Raw genomic sequence first — 15,642 nt, 5'->3', positions numbered from 1 at the left:
AGTTGAAGATGCGCACTCTACACATGTGATCGAGGATGGAGAGTTTTTGGTGGAGAATGATGATGCCATTATTGATTCGGTGATGAATAAATCAGATTGGGTGATGGATTCTGTGGCTTCCATGCACATATGTAGGGATCGAGCGATGTTTGAGACTTTATGCACGGATGAATATCTTGGTAATATCATTGTGGGGAATGATGTGAAGATGAAGGTTCAAGGCTTTGGAACTGTTTGTCTTAAATTCCATGATGGTACAATCAAGAAAGCTCTCAATGTGAGATATGTACCAGATGCGTCAAAGAATGTGTTGTCTTTGAGCGTGTTGGCATCACGAGGGTACAGATTCGTTGGACAAGGGCGAAGTTGCAAGGTGTATTAGGAAAAAGCTTGATTCTACAAGGGGTGACGAATAAGAAGAACATCTATTGTTTAGATGATGGAGCAACGAAGATGAAGACCGAGAAAAAGGTGAGATTCTCGGATTCAGTTGAAGTTTTAGGGAATTCGAGCCGAGGGAGGATTTGTTGGGTTCCGTCCCGAATTCCTAATTAAGTCAAGAATCCTAATCTGAGAAGGTATTTTATTTATGATAATTGGGGTAAACCGATTCTTGGTAGAATATTAATTATAGAAGGATTTCTATCCAAGATAGGAAAAGATGGTAATTATCATAAATAGAATTTGAAGTAGATTAGGATTAGAATATTTGGGGTGCCTATAAATATAGTTATTTGTAGGAGTTTTATGTATTGCAAAAGTTAGAGAGTTGTGTGAGAGATACACAAGAGAACTTTTGTCATCAAGTTGAGGGGTTTGTATTCAAGAGTGTTGAGTGAGGAAGCGACTCCAATCTTGTAATACATTCGTGTATAGTGGATTGGTGGTTTTACACTCCCTCGAGGGGTTTTCACGTTAATTGTTTGTGTTCTCACTTTTGTGCTTGTTATGGTGTTTGATTAACGTCAATTTATAGTGGATGTGATCCTAACAAGTGAGTATAACAATGACCGATAAATCGATTACCGCAAGTATATGCAGATGACGAGTATATCCAAAGTCATTTAATATGCATTAAACATATATTAAAGGAAGTTCCTACATTTTAAATATTCATGATTAGTTTGCTCTCGGCCATCTATACTATAATATAATAAGTCAACATAGGTTTAATTTGTAGTCGTACAAAATATTGGTTCGATCATCTTCTTGATAACTACAAGTCGGTGACATGTACTTCTCTTACTCTTACGATATTAAAGAGTTTTATACCGTTCAAATTACAAACACTTGTGATGTAATACAAGATAAAAAACTCCACCATTATTTTTTTAAATATAATGTATATATTATTTATATACTATACTATAATAAATCGATATTGGTATAATTCGTAGTCGTCCAAAAAATGTAATCAGTTGGTAAATATAATCTGGTTAAAATCTAATTCATTAATACTAAAATACTAATAAGATGATGTTAAAATTTAAATTATAATTAATAAATTACGAATACTATATCCGCCCGTGCTTCGCACGGGTTAAAGGCTAGTTCTTTTTAATAAAACAAGAGATTGAAACTTAGGGAAAGAAAACAAATTCGTCAAGACTTGAGAACAAATCTTAAATTCATGTGGTGAATTATAGGCTCATGTAAAAGTTTCATACATCCAGAAGTATAAATTGTGCATCACTCTCTAATATAAATCATTTCCAGAAAGAGGATGGTCAAATAGCTACACCAAGACAGATGAAACACCATTGCAATTTTTTTGAAGTGTATCTAAAATGCTACACTAGCTGTGGAAGATACAAACTTCAGCAATGAACTGCAGCCTCTTATCAAACATAGACAGACCAGAAAAATTTCTAGATAACCGGATCCTTTTAGCTGCATCAGTTATATCATTCAATTCCCTGTTTATTGTCTTGTGCCAATGCAATATTATGTAAATATATGTTTAGGATTCAGTTCTAATAGTTTGGAAGTATTCATTGGGAGAAAGTTGCAGCTGCAGCAGATATTAATGAATGCCTTTCTGCAATAACCAAGACAAATAAAAATAAACACAAGCACATTGAACAGACATATTTTTAGTTCTTAAACTGACTTTTTATACTTAAAAATGAAATTTCTTGCGGACAAGGTATCAAAATAAAACTTAAAATTTAACTCAAAAGTGCAAAATAAGAGTTCAATACCATTTCATTAAAAACTGCAGTACTGAAAGCAAAAGCAAAGTCATAATACTACAACAATGCTTGGTAACATAAGTTTCAGTGTAATAACCTGATTACAAATTTAATTAGTGTAATTAGTCGACTGCTAACTTTTTGAGTATAATGACCCGGTTACAATTTGAAGGTGAGTTTAATTATTATTATGTCATTTAACCCCTGTATTTCCTTTGTTAATGCACAAAATGATTAAAATACAAAGAACATAAGTTTATCAAGTATGAGTACAAGCAAAGCAATTAAGCCAAGTCCTTTTCTCTTCTTGGATTCTTACTTCACTATCTTCCATTCATAAGAGCTGATTAACAACACATCATAAAACTGCTGAGTTGGTTTAAATAATTAGTTTTGTTTCATATGCAATATACTAATACACTCTAGCTGTCACTCTTGACATTTTAACAACTTGATGATTAGGTTACTTGTGTTGTCAACTGTAACAACTATTACCCCCTTCCCATATTTATCAAATTAAATATTTTTGTTTTGTTTTATATATAATTTTAAAGTTCGAATTCTGCATAACATAAAAATTACAAAAAACTATTATATAAAATTATCTTGTTTATATATTGTGAAAAAGTTCAAAAATTGTATAAACAATTGTGAAGGGTGCGAAGAGAATACTATTTAATATAATAATCATTAATTTTTTTTTTCATTTATTATTACACAAATATCACCTAACTCTGACATCAACTTATAACTGAAATTATTATTTTTTTCATAAGTCAAACAGTCTGAAAATCTAGAATAAATTGTGTATATCATTGTATGTACATGACCTCAAATATATTTAAATGGTGATAATGAAGTCTCACATGATTCACATATTATTTCTTTAGAACATGTGTTACTTTCTGAGACTATCCTGCAACTCACAAGTACTGTAAGAGAGTTTTTGACCATTTAAATTTTCCTATCTCATTTAGACCCTTCACTCAAAGTACTAGTTTTATCTAATATCTAAACATACTCTGCAGTATACACCACAAAATCTGACTATTAATAGACAAAACAGTTGCTGTCACCTTAAACAACTCTCATCATGTCAATAGAAAGAAAAAAAGAGAAAGACAGCTGGATAGTACTGAGTTCATAACTTTATACATGGAGGTACAAATGAGAAAAATCAGAAAAGCAATGTCTGTTGAAACTTACTGCAACTGTTTTATTAATGTAAAGGGTTGTCGAGATCCGATTTCCCGACAAATGATTGTAGTAGCATATCATACCGCGCTTGTTAATTTTTGTATGATATAATAATATATTTTTATGATGCAACATTGATTTATATATGAGACATGAGCATTAAACAAGAAGGTATGTGTATCAACTGTAATATGATATGATGCGACAATCGTTTGTGACCGTGACGGAGTTATAAAACCAACAAGAAGGTATGTGAAAGTTTTACAATGCAAGAAAGGCACAATATGTACTTTTGCTTTGGTATGTTTAAGTTACTATTGGTGTTTACTTTATTTACAAAGCAATGGCATCAAATTAAATTAAAGCAAAAGGCTTGCAAATTTCAGTGTCTCAGTACTCAAAAATCATGTCTTCTTTAAACATTGTAAACATGACTCTGTGGTCAGATTTTCACCCCTGTTCCACCAACATGAAGACAAAACATAGGCCTACCTAACCAACTCAATGTAATAACCATTCTATATAAACTACAAATATATTACTCATCATTTTCATCTCTTCACCATCTCAAAAAAATTAAATCTTTCTCCATTCCTCTTCATTTCTTGATTCTTTCAAATCTTAAAAACCTAAATTTTAATGTAAATTTATCCAAGAAACCACTTTTCTTGAAGAATTTTCACTTTTAATTTTTATTTGAATTATAGTTGCAGAAACTTCAACAATGGCAGAAAATAATAAATACAGAAGACCCAAGAAGCAGCCCATGTTAGATACAGATCCAAGCACCTTAAAAATCCCATCAACCAAGAAAAAGAATTTTACTTCAGCAACATTCAGAGGCTTAGGCTGTGCTGTATCACCTCAAGTAGCAGTGCCAGCAGTGATCAAAACCTCAGCAAGCTGGGATGCAAAGAAAGTGAAAAAGAAGAAGCAGAGGAGTCTGCAGCAGAAGAGAAGTAAAGGGCCTTTCCAAGGTGTTGCAATGGCTCATGGAAACTCATTGGCAGCTTCATCAACTTGTGTGGTTGATCCTGATGTTTGGTGTGGCCCTGGGATTGGGTTTGGTGCTGATGCTGCTGCTTCTGTTGACTGTGTTGTGTCTAGAAGGCCTGCTTCTGGGAGAGGGAAAGTTGATGGTGTAAGGATGAATCAGAGAGAGGTATACTTATTTTTCTCTGAGCATCAAATAAATTTTCGGGAAAATTTTTAAATTTTATGCCGACAGGGGTATCTAAATAAATTTATTTAATTTTTAATGGTGAAAAAGTATTAAAATAAAATTTTAGAGGAGGACACATGCCTCTTGCTAAATCCGTTCCTGCCTATGATTTCAATAGTTGATCTTCACTATGAAGTATTATTATGTGTGAAGTATTATTATGTGTTACATGTAATTGGTGATTATAATTTTTCCAGTTGAATTTCATTTTTCTTTGTTAGTTGATATAGATTTAGAAATGCGTTTAAAATTTTATTATTGTGAAGGACTTTATTTTATTGAAGGTGGGAAATGGGAATAGAGGTATCTTTCTGCAAAGTTTGAATATCCTCAGTTGATACTTTCCTTTGGTTGCAGTACAGAACATTTCTTTCTAATAAGTTCTGATTATATTCATTATTTAGCACTCAAAGTTATAATATAAAATGAATTAATCATGCTTTGCTTGTACTTTGTACACAAATAAGGCTTTGGTAATCTACTAGTTATTGTCCTAACTAGTGTGAGCTCCCTACTTCCATTTGTATGATCATCTCAAAGTTGTTGTCTATCCATCTCAAAGGAGAGTATTCATTGCTTCAGCATGCCTTTCCATTTTTCTGTGTTTCAGTTTTTCTACTGTTTTAAATTTTTAGACTTGTGTTTTGACAGCGATCGTCTTTTGGTGGGAGAAGAAGGGTAAATCATGAAGCTATTTCCTTTTTCGATGCTGATCTTGATCAGGGCATGTCACGACCTCGTTTAAGTGTATTTAGTTCCCGTCCTCAGCGCCATGTTCGACATCCTTCTCCAGAAGGGCTTGCAGAGGTATATCCAGAATCATTTACGCTCTTTTAAAGCTCACTCATGCTCCTCTGCAAAGTTCAAAAAAATTACCTTGAAAGAATTGTCAATTATATTTCATTTTTGTGCTAGTATATTGTTAAATTCTCAAACTCACTCTATCTGCAGATAGTTATGCTTCAAAGTAGTTTGCTGATGGGAGGAAGGCCTAGTAGACTTGACCGATACAGGGACTTGAGACTTGATGTCGATAGCATGTCATACGAGGTGAGCCAGTTTACCTTGGAAGTGTTTGTGTACATAAGAGTTATAGATGCATGTCCTTAAAGCTTTTGATACCTTTTCCTGCAAATAGGAATTGCTCGACCTTGGTGATAGAATCGGGTATGTTAGTACTGGATTAAGAGAAGATGAGATTGTTCGGTCTCTCAGGAAAACTAAGCTATCGCCTGTAGATGAGTTGTCCTCTGATATCTCCACAGACCGGAAGTGCAGTATCTGTCAGGTTAGTAACTAGAATAAACCAAACATACTTCAGGTATACCCGACTCGAAAGTATGGAAACAAGTTCTTCATCATTTTAATGAAAAAGTTCCCAGTTTCACAGTATATGTTGTTTGCAGTATAGAAACTTGTAATTGATGTGATAACGAAAATATTTGGTTCTTTCAGGAGGAATACACAGCAGAAGATGAAATGGGAAAGCTGGACTGCAGACACTCATTTCACATACAGTGCATAAAGAGTTGGCTTGCAAAGAAAAATGCTTGCCCCATCTGTAAAACTGCAATTGCATCTCAACAATAGACTACACATAACTCATTACATTCTACAGCTGCTCTGGTGTTCTGCAAATTGTTGCTTACCATATATGTTTGATTGTTTCACTTATATTTCATATTACAGGCCGAAAAAAATATCGTTATTGTGTTGTTTGAACGTCTGTAGCGTTTCTTTCAGTGATTGACAGACCACAGTTCTTGAAATTTGAATGAATGTTCTTGGACTTGGTTAGAATTATCTACAAGCTTTACCAATATCTTCGCAATCACAGATTCGGTCATGGAATGGGATGTAAACAAACCAAACTGTTCGTGAGCTACTCGAGCTCGGCTCGTAAAATATTTGAATTTGATTCGGTAATAATCGAGCCGAACTCGAGCTCGAGCTATTTGGATGTTTTACCGAGCCAAGCTCGAGCTTCAAATTACTTGGCTCGTAAAGTTCGCGAGTCTTATCAAGCCTCTACTATTTTTTAATTTTTTTATTATACATATATTATTACAAATATATTTAATATTTTATTTATAATTCATATATTTAATCGAATCAAACTCGAGCCAAACCGATAATATTTCGAGTGTTTGTCAATATTTAGTGACTCGATTCGAGCTTTCGAGCCGAACTCGAGCTTATCGAACTGTTTACGAGCCGAGCTTCGAACTTAAAATTGAAGGATCGGTCGAACTCGAGCTCGAGCCCCGAACTTTCCAAAGGAGCTCGAGCCGAGCCAGGCAGTGTTCGACTCGGCTCGGCTCAATTACACCCCTAGTCATGGATATATAAATAACCCCACCTTCGCGATCAGCAAGGAGACTCAGGCAGATCAAAATATAAGTGAATTCCAGGCATGTTCTGAATATAAATTAACTGCAGTGTTGTATTCTGGTACGACAACCTCATGGTCAGCAACAGATATAACTTCTCTCAAACTTTAAGCAGATCTAATAAAAATAAAGCTGCAACGAATCTGCTGAAATTTTACCCCAAAAAAAAAAAAGGAAAGAAAGAAAATAATAATTTGCACCTACAATTTGCTCCCAGTGTTCCACACTGTACAAGATGCCAAATCATGAACAAATGCGTCAAGGATTCTACATATCTATTTCTGAAAAAGAGTTTTTACAAGTATCTTGATCTATTGGAGGTTTTGTATGCAAGAACTTGAATCTGCTTTTCACAAAATTGGCCATGAAGGTGATATACATGCATGTACATAATTACTCCACATATATATATGTATTATATAATGACCTCTCTCCTATAGTATCCTTTGATGTGATAACCTTTTACTTGCACCAGTCCCTCATGCCAGGTAGAACTTCCGATAGAATGCTAGTCAGTATCTGATGATAAAAGCCTTCACAAATCACAACACATCATATACAGAGATGGCTTCAATCTTTTTTCAGGGACAGAAGCATATAGTAGTTGTCAAGACTTTTTCATTGGGAGGAATTAGATATGTAGATACATTCCGTTGATTGGGAGTCAGATCTGGTCATGGCGACTCAGAAAATCAATTATAACCGGATATATATGATCTGGCGCCTACATTTAAAGAGAAGCAATAGTTATTAACCTATATCAATATTGTGTTCAATTATTTTACATAGTAAGAGCACTAATTTGCCAACACATACACACCATGAGATGTAGCAACATACCAGAGGACCTCCCACTAGATCATAGTGGGCATAATGTGGGCCTTCTTGTCTACCAAACACTTTGAAATCAACAAGATGCTCGGGAACCAGCTTAATAGTTTCTGCTCAATGATTGGCACCAGAAAAGGGAACACCACTTCAAAATATTGTTACTGAAGCCTTCCATAAACAAGGTCTGGTACATAGAAATGAAGCCAGAAGACTAAAGCATATATGCAGTAACTAAAGCAACTGATGTTTACCATGTACTGCTTCAGGTGGACATATCAAGTCTTTGTCTCCAGCAATTGCTAAAACGGGTATATCAATTTTGTGGAGGTGATCTTTGTAAAAAAACTTCCCAGTCCTGTCGCAAAGTCCGCCATCTTGGAAGGCTGAAGTGAGCTGATACAGAAGCTTGGCAGGAACTGTACCTGATCAAGTAATGATGGAATGAAAGACCGAGTAAGTAGGTTTACTTGATCTACATCCTACTTCAAATTAGACAGCAAACAGTATACAAGTGTAGAAAACACGATAGACCGATGGACGGAGTTGGACTATCTTGAACATCATAAACCAAAAACACAAATTTGTTGCATAGGATATTCCCCCAACTTCAGCCCTCGTTACCACTAACCAAAAAAAAAAAAAAAAAGGATACATAATGCAATAGGAAGGCCTTTCACTCTCTATCTAAGAAGCAAGTATTCTTTACTGGACAACCTGTTAACCTCCATATCCAGAATCATGAAATTGTATGAATTGTTCTTTTGCAGTCTTTATCACCCTGATTGATAATCTTTTACATTCATCTTGGGTGGTAAGAACTGAAAAATGGGGAACTACTATTCTTTCATATAATTAATTTTTCATAGTAACACTATCTATACAAAGTTACAAATGAATCAGTGGCTGTAACTTCAATGGTTTTGAGACCTTAGACATGTAGCATATAAATTTGTTAGCTTCCAGAGAACGTAACATATATTATATATATTTTATACATGCTCTAATATTTAATATTGTGACAACAACCAACTGCATAGCAGCTTCACTTTTGGAGCTTGAAAATTTTTCGCGATCTTTAAATGATAATTAATCATGTTGACTTTAAATATACTACATCCATACTAAATTATGTACATAATACAGACCAGAACACTTATTGACACTGATATCTAGCAGTAAAGCACAAGAATAATAATATTTAGGAATGTCGAAGCAATTGCCTACTATCTACACTCAGTACTGAACAAGGCTGCAGCAAATTATAATAACTATGCATCATTCCATGTATTTCATGAATGTCTAAAACAGTTCAACAGTAATTCTACAAATTTTCCAAGAGGCTTACAAGAAAAATTCTAATAAAGGTCAAGGTAGCAGAAAGCATCTCTTTCATACGCACTTCTACATGGTTTCATAACAGAATTTATTCTTCACCATATTAATATGAAATCAGGGGGTAGAAATATATCTGCACTTACAAAAGTTATTTAAGACAAACTTCTCCATCAGTTCTGGTTGCATAGTTTCCTGTGCGGTGATCAAAGGATTTAACCAAGACAATACATAAGGAGGCCGGAAAGCAAGTGGATAAGCTGCTGCAAGCAATGCACCCAGAGGAACAACTGGAACATTTAAAGCCTGAGCAGGATCGACCTGTAGATACATCACATCAGATTAATTCTTCACATTACCAAGTCCAAAACACCTTAGATGGGAAAATGTAATATACCAGGGGTAAGAGCAGTTTTAATGAAGACTCTGATGTAGTGTAGTCAAGTGATGACCCAAGTGTAATGATTGATGCCAAGTAAGAATCCTGTCCCTGGCAACCTTGCAATAAAAATATCTATCACACAAAAGCTTTGCTGAAAAGGCAGTACATTATGCCTTTTGATACTAACAATCAAAGTTCAAATATTGTATTTCAATTTTTCATTACTATATAAATTTCTAAGCACATTGTACATCCTCTAAGATATATTGTCAGTTATATGTGTATCATTTTTTAGTAAGATTCTTTTTACCAACATCAGTTTTCGGACTGCTAAGTTTACCAGCCAATTTAAATTATGTTGATAAAGTTACATGCACAGGCTAGAGGTACATACATGTATCCGGGGGTGCCACTGCTCACTGCAGATCTAAAAAATATATAAATTTTGTTTTTACTTCAAATTAATAATAACATATCATTCGGTAAAAATAGTATAAATTCTCTTTATTAGTATTTTTATATAATTATTTGAATAGAAATCAATTTTTTTATAATATAGTGTTTTAAAAATATTAAATGAAACTAAATCTATTTTAAATTATAGATAGGATATCTAATGAATTAATTTTTTATTTAGTTAAATTTTATCAAAATTAAAAATATTAAAAAAAAATAGAAGGTAAAACTGCTACTCCTAAATAGACTAATTTTTTAAACATTAATAACATTAACAAAGTAAGTAATTTCTTTTGCTTTTTCATTACACAATACTTAAAGTCAAATCAAGGCATCGCGAGTAAGAAGGATATAACTTTATCTCATTTACACTTTTTAAACTGATGATAAATATTAAACAGTTTGTACTTATCTAATATATATCATAAACAAATTTCATATCAAATAATTTTTTATAATGTTAAATACATTACATAAAACTTTATGTTATAAAAGTCGAGGTACGTTTCAGTCTCTGACTTGCACAAATGAATTCATTTTTCTTCATGAGGAAATTCTACAAGAAAGATACTTGCAAAAGAGGGAAGGTTGTGGCAATTTTAGGGAGAAGAACTGTCAGACATAGAATACACAACAGTAAACTTGAGAATATAAAATTGTGTTGCAATTTGAAAAAATAAAGATGATAGTTTATGTACCATTTTTTGAAAGCATTGCATACAGCAAAATACCCCCCATGGAGTGGCCAATGGCAAGTAACTTGCCGTCTGTTGGTTTGCATTGTCTCCTCACATACTCCATCTTTGTTAAAAAAAGAAAATTTAGAAGCTTTTATTAAAAGAAAATAGAATTAAGAAGCTTATATTGGAATTTACAATTGTAGAACAGGAGATTATACAGATAAAATATATAGATGCAAATATATAAGACTTATATAAGCCCACTTACTGCAGCTGGCACATCCTCCTCCAGATAATGATCAAAGTCCCAATTATATTTTGCCATAAGATCAAGCTGTTTCCGGAAGTCTTCTACTGTAGTGGAATATCTCGCTACCAAGTCAACGAATTGGGGAGAAACAGATCGCTGGCCTTCTTCAATTATATTTAGCAGCCTTTGACTTAAATCCCGGATTTGTCCAACAAGAGCATAACTCTGCTTCATTTCGGAAAATCCTAAGAATTTGTATTTAAGCATCATTATGTATATACTTGGTGGATAAATTGTACTTTTGAATAGTAAATAAAAACTTTAGCTAGGTTGATCCATTGTTAACCTTCATTCAGTAGGCTAGACAGTCTTTCAGATAAAGCCATAAAATTTTCAGTGAAGTATGTCAAAAACTGAGATTCATCTGCTTCACTGATTTTGCTGCCAGAGGAGACTTCAGACTGTGCCAAAGGATTAGGGCCGACTTGTGACTGTGCAGTGTCAGCCGTTGCTTCTGACTTCTTCTCCTCAAAATTTTTACCATTTATTTTGGTCTTTATTGAATCAATTTGCCCAGACACCACATCAACTTCCTGTTTTATCTCATTTTGAGTGATAGCTGCACTCAACCCAGCACCACGAAATTCAAGAATCCAGGTATCAAATCCTTGGCTGGACATATAACGTGCAAATGAGGACTGCAACCAGTTCATTATTTTTAACAAAAGCCCTTAGAATATATGCACAAGGAATCACATTAATAAAGATGTAAATCATAGCAACACCAAAAATTCATAAAGTATTAAGTATAGATCGACATATTAAGACAGCGTATATCCGGGTTTAACTTGCAAGTTTGTGGCAAAAAGTATTCTAAAAAACCCTTTAATTTGGGAAAAAAAATAATTGAACAAGGACATATCACTACTGAGCAAGTGATTGGTCAGCGTTTATTTTAATATTGACTAGTTAACAAACTATTAATCTCTTGGTGGTAATGAGTTCAAGCAGTTGGTAAACATTACAGAAAGTAAGGTAAATCCTCATTATAGTAATTGAAAAGATTAATATCATAGTAATTACATATGTTGTACTCTTTCTCTGAAGCTTATGTATAAGAGGCACCAAAATTTGTAATAAATAAGGAGGTTTCCTTCACAAATATAAGAAAGTAACATCAAAATTAATCACATGGCCCTACGATTTAGGGGTGCCATTGTACTGCAAGTCAAAAGTACGGTATTCAAGGCAATAACATTAGATGCATAACAAAGGATATTGCCTAGACCAAATAAAGGAAAAGACTAGTCATAGTTGGTAGACTCAACCAAACAGAAATTGCGGTGCAGAGGAAGTATGACAAAATTAAGAATGCTTTGAAAATATTATCGTTTACTATCCAACGATGATTTATGATCAAGATATAAATTAAGGTAAGATCACATGCATATAAGACCTTCCAGTGAAAGAATGAATAGAAAGGCCACTTTTACACCATAAAGCTACAGCTCGCAGCTTTGCCAATACGTTCAAGGTGTTAATGTGTAAAACTATGCAGCATTGGTTGGCTTAAGATCTCTTAGTAAGAATCAATATAATAGCAAAACTAAACACCATGCATACATAATGCAGCGACAGAAAAAATAAATATTAGACTATGTAAGTAATGCGGTAAATCAAATAGCTTACACCAGGAGCTAGATCATATCCAATCGCATTTGTCCCAACTCCTGACAAGAGCAGCAGAGGATGGTTTCTTGGTGTTGCCTGCAAATCGACAAATTAAAACTTAGTTATAGTTATACGCATATTACGATAATTGAATAATTTTATACAAACACATAAGCATGATTCACATTCAAGTCTAGCCTATAATCTCCTCGTCACCAAGAAAAATAATAACACATCCATTTCAAATGTTAGTGTTTTTCATTCGACATCCGAGTATACACCTACACAAACATTAGAATGAATGCAACTATGAATAATAATTAGTAATGTGTATCCCAGTATTTCTACAATGCAAGTTTTTCCTTCTCTTTAATCACTCCTTTATAGCAATGCAAATTGTTGTAAAGTAGCCTAGAACCAGAAGCTCATCACTTCATCTTTCTATCATCTAAAATGTTCACAAATATACTCGAAAACATGCTTAGAATTGCTACTTCTATTATTCCCTCAACACACTACCAACAGCTTATAATTGTTGCCATTATCTCAGACATCTCAACTGTAACTTAAATTACGAAAGCGTTGCACAATATATCCAATCATTTCAATCCAGTGCATTACTAATTATCATTTGCAAACACACACGCGATTCGCGAACATATGCTTGCATACTAATCAAGTCAAATCTCAAAGCACAAACAAATGCTAAATTTCCCCTTCCTTTCTCTCTCTCTCTCCCCCCATCTCTCTAGCTCCATCTCTCTCTCCGTCTTTCTCTCATTGTCTCTCTCTCTTCCTCTCTCTCTAGCTCAATCTCTCTCTCCGTCTCTCTCCCTCTCTCTCTCTCTCATACCTGAGGAGAAGCTTTGTAACGCCAGAGCGCGAGCCGCCAATCCGAGTTATGAACCGACACATAGTGAAGCTCATCGGCCGTACAAATCTCCGGCAAATCGGCGACGAGTGTCTCCGGCGAAGCATTGGTCCCATAGATCCTCTGCGACGCGACACACCCACGTCTAACAAGCCTCACTCGTGGCCACCTGTACGAGTCGGGTCGGGTAAATGACAACTCGGGTCGACCCGGATAGAAACAAGTAGCTGCAGTAGGGGTGGTATTGTGAAACAACGTAGCTGAACGGATCATAGTCTTTGTGTATACATTCAATCTCATTCAAACAACATTTGTCAATGCCTCTTCTACGTTTTTTAGGTATAGGTGTGGTTGTGTAATAATTGGGGTGGTTATGCCCAAATCCGTTGGATTAGGCTGTACAATTAGACTTTTAGGATGGTCACTGTGTACACAAGGGGTCGGGTCGGGAACTTTCGGGGAAATGTTGGAGATAATGATTTTCGATTTGGAACACTCGGGAAAATATCGGAGACATCGATTTTCAATTATCAAAATGTGTATCATTTTGCCGTCTGATATTCATCAAAATATGATTTTTTTGACCTAAAATAATAAGAATATCGGGATATTGAGATATCGGAGTCGGGATAAAATAATATTCATTTCTAAAATCTATGTTTAGTCGAAAATCGATAATGATAAATATATAACTATCATGTTAATCGGATTGTTTTCGTAATATGTTTGAAATCCTATATTATTGTATATAGTTTGCGTTTCAAAATATACTTTAAGATATAATGATATCCTCAAATTTCGATGAGTTCAGATTTATTATTTTCAATTTCGATTTCGCATAACCATAAACAATTGAGTAATGCTTACTGAAGGACTGAATATCATCATAAACTACTAGTGTAATTCTGTGATCTTCTGTTTGAAATACTGTGAAAAGACAAAGGAAATGGTTCCCTGCATTGTCATGCACTAGAATTAGCTTTCAATAAAGCTGAGATATCAATCCATATCCAACATGTCCTTGTACAACATTCAAAGCCAATAACAGATGGATCACAGGTTACAAAATCAGACAAGAGGGCAATGTTGTGAACAAGAAACTACAGGCCTGTTTTACGTGTGATCGAGTCATCAGTGTCGCTGTACAGCAACTTCTAAGTGATTACTAATGTACTTACTGTCTAAAATTTTGGAGGAAAATATGTGAGTGTTCTTTGGGAGTCATTGCCATGCTCGTCGCTCTGTCTTTGTTGTCAGTGGAGTACTCGATGCATAAATATAGCAGGAAGTACTTGATGTATCTTCCTAATTATGATTTGATATGTCTTTTTATTTGAAATATATCTACCCTTTGCAGGTGTAACTTATGCGCAAATATTAGCGTTTTCCTTCCTGATGCAACAAACATTTGGTTCATATGACAAGAGCTGAGCAATTTCCAAGCTCAGTAGAAGCATTGGGCCAATCAACCTGATGCCTAACCCTCTGAGACAATTCAGCTATGCCCTAAAGATTTGTTACCATTCAATATAAAAATATAGTATTTCAATTCACTGTCGATACCTCATAGCAAGTCATTGCCCCAGTTCTTCAGAAACAAGTTCTGCAGTCATGTGCCAAATCCATAAAGCGACATTTGAGCCACATGTTAGAAAAAGACTTGCTTAGCCTAGAGCCAAGCGCTTAAATGACCTATGGCCTTTTCATCATGGTGAACTGAAAGTATACCAACGCTGAGCAAATGTTCCTGGTGAGCATCCTAAAGACTGGAACATATTACCCTGGTCCCTGCGCTTCCTAGTTATACACCGGTCCAATACAGCTAGAGGACTAGTCCTCCAGTCTGATGCACAGCCGGCCAAAATATTTTAGCCACTGAAATCCTATTATCAGTCATAACAAGTATATTGCACTACAATTTCTTCTCAATATCTCATAGCAAGTCACTTTCGAGGCCTGCAGCACCATATGCCTGATCAATAAAATGCCAAAACAATAAATATTTGAGAGGCATGTCCATTGATGGTAAGCAGTTGTAGTGTTAAAATTATCAGTATACTAATTAGAAAGTGCGACATCGCCTTGCCTTGAGGATTTCACCTATTTAGGGTGACTGATGTAATCCAAATCTATCGATCACAATAAGATATACTCTAAAGCAAGCTCTG

General features: G+C 34.6%; 2 protein-coding genes across 2 annotated transcripts; one reads left to right on the top strand and one right to left on the bottom strand.

Annotated features, from left to right (window-relative positions):
- The first annotated feature begins 3,819 nt into the window (after positions 1 to 3,819).
- On the top strand, positions 3,820 to 6,414 carry LOC108224823 (uncharacterized). The gene is made up of 5 exons (XM_017399554.2): positions 3,820 to 4,551; positions 5,263 to 5,418; positions 5,563 to 5,661; positions 5,750 to 5,899; positions 6,067 to 6,414. The coding sequence occupies exons 1-5, from the start codon at positions 4,114 to 4,116 to the stop codon at positions 6,199 to 6,201; spliced, it is 978 nt and encodes a 325-aa protein (XP_017255043.1). The 5' UTR covers positions 3,820 to 4,113; the 3' UTR covers positions 6,202 to 6,414.
- A 761-nt stretch (positions 6,415 to 7,175) lies between these two features.
- On the bottom strand, positions 7,176 to 13,920 carry LOC108192930 (uncharacterized). The gene is made up of 10 exons (XM_017359467.2): positions 13,457 to 13,920; positions 12,622 to 12,699; positions 11,279 to 11,630; positions 10,951 to 11,177; positions 10,701 to 10,803; positions 9,562 to 9,662; positions 9,311 to 9,485; positions 8,084 to 8,254; positions 7,842 to 7,942; positions 7,176 to 7,725 (listed from the first exon to the last, which is right to left on the bottom strand). Exons 1-10 carry the CDS (start codon positions 13,772 to 13,774, stop codon positions 7,666 to 7,668), a joined length of 1,686 nt encoding a protein of 561 aa, XP_017214956.1. The 5' UTR covers positions 13,775 to 13,920; the 3' UTR covers positions 7,176 to 7,665.
- Positions 13,921 to 15,642: the final 1,722 nt, after the last annotated feature.

Source organism: Daucus carota, chromosome 6, assembly GCF_001625215.2.
Source record: "Daucus carota subsp. sativus chromosome 6, DH1 v3.0, whole genome shotgun sequence".
Classification (NCBI taxonomy): domain Eukaryota; kingdom Viridiplantae; phylum Streptophyta; class Magnoliopsida; order Apiales; family Apiaceae; genus Daucus; species Daucus carota.
Note: the sequence above shows the minus strand (reverse complement) of the source record. Positions and strands in the feature narration are given on the sequence as shown.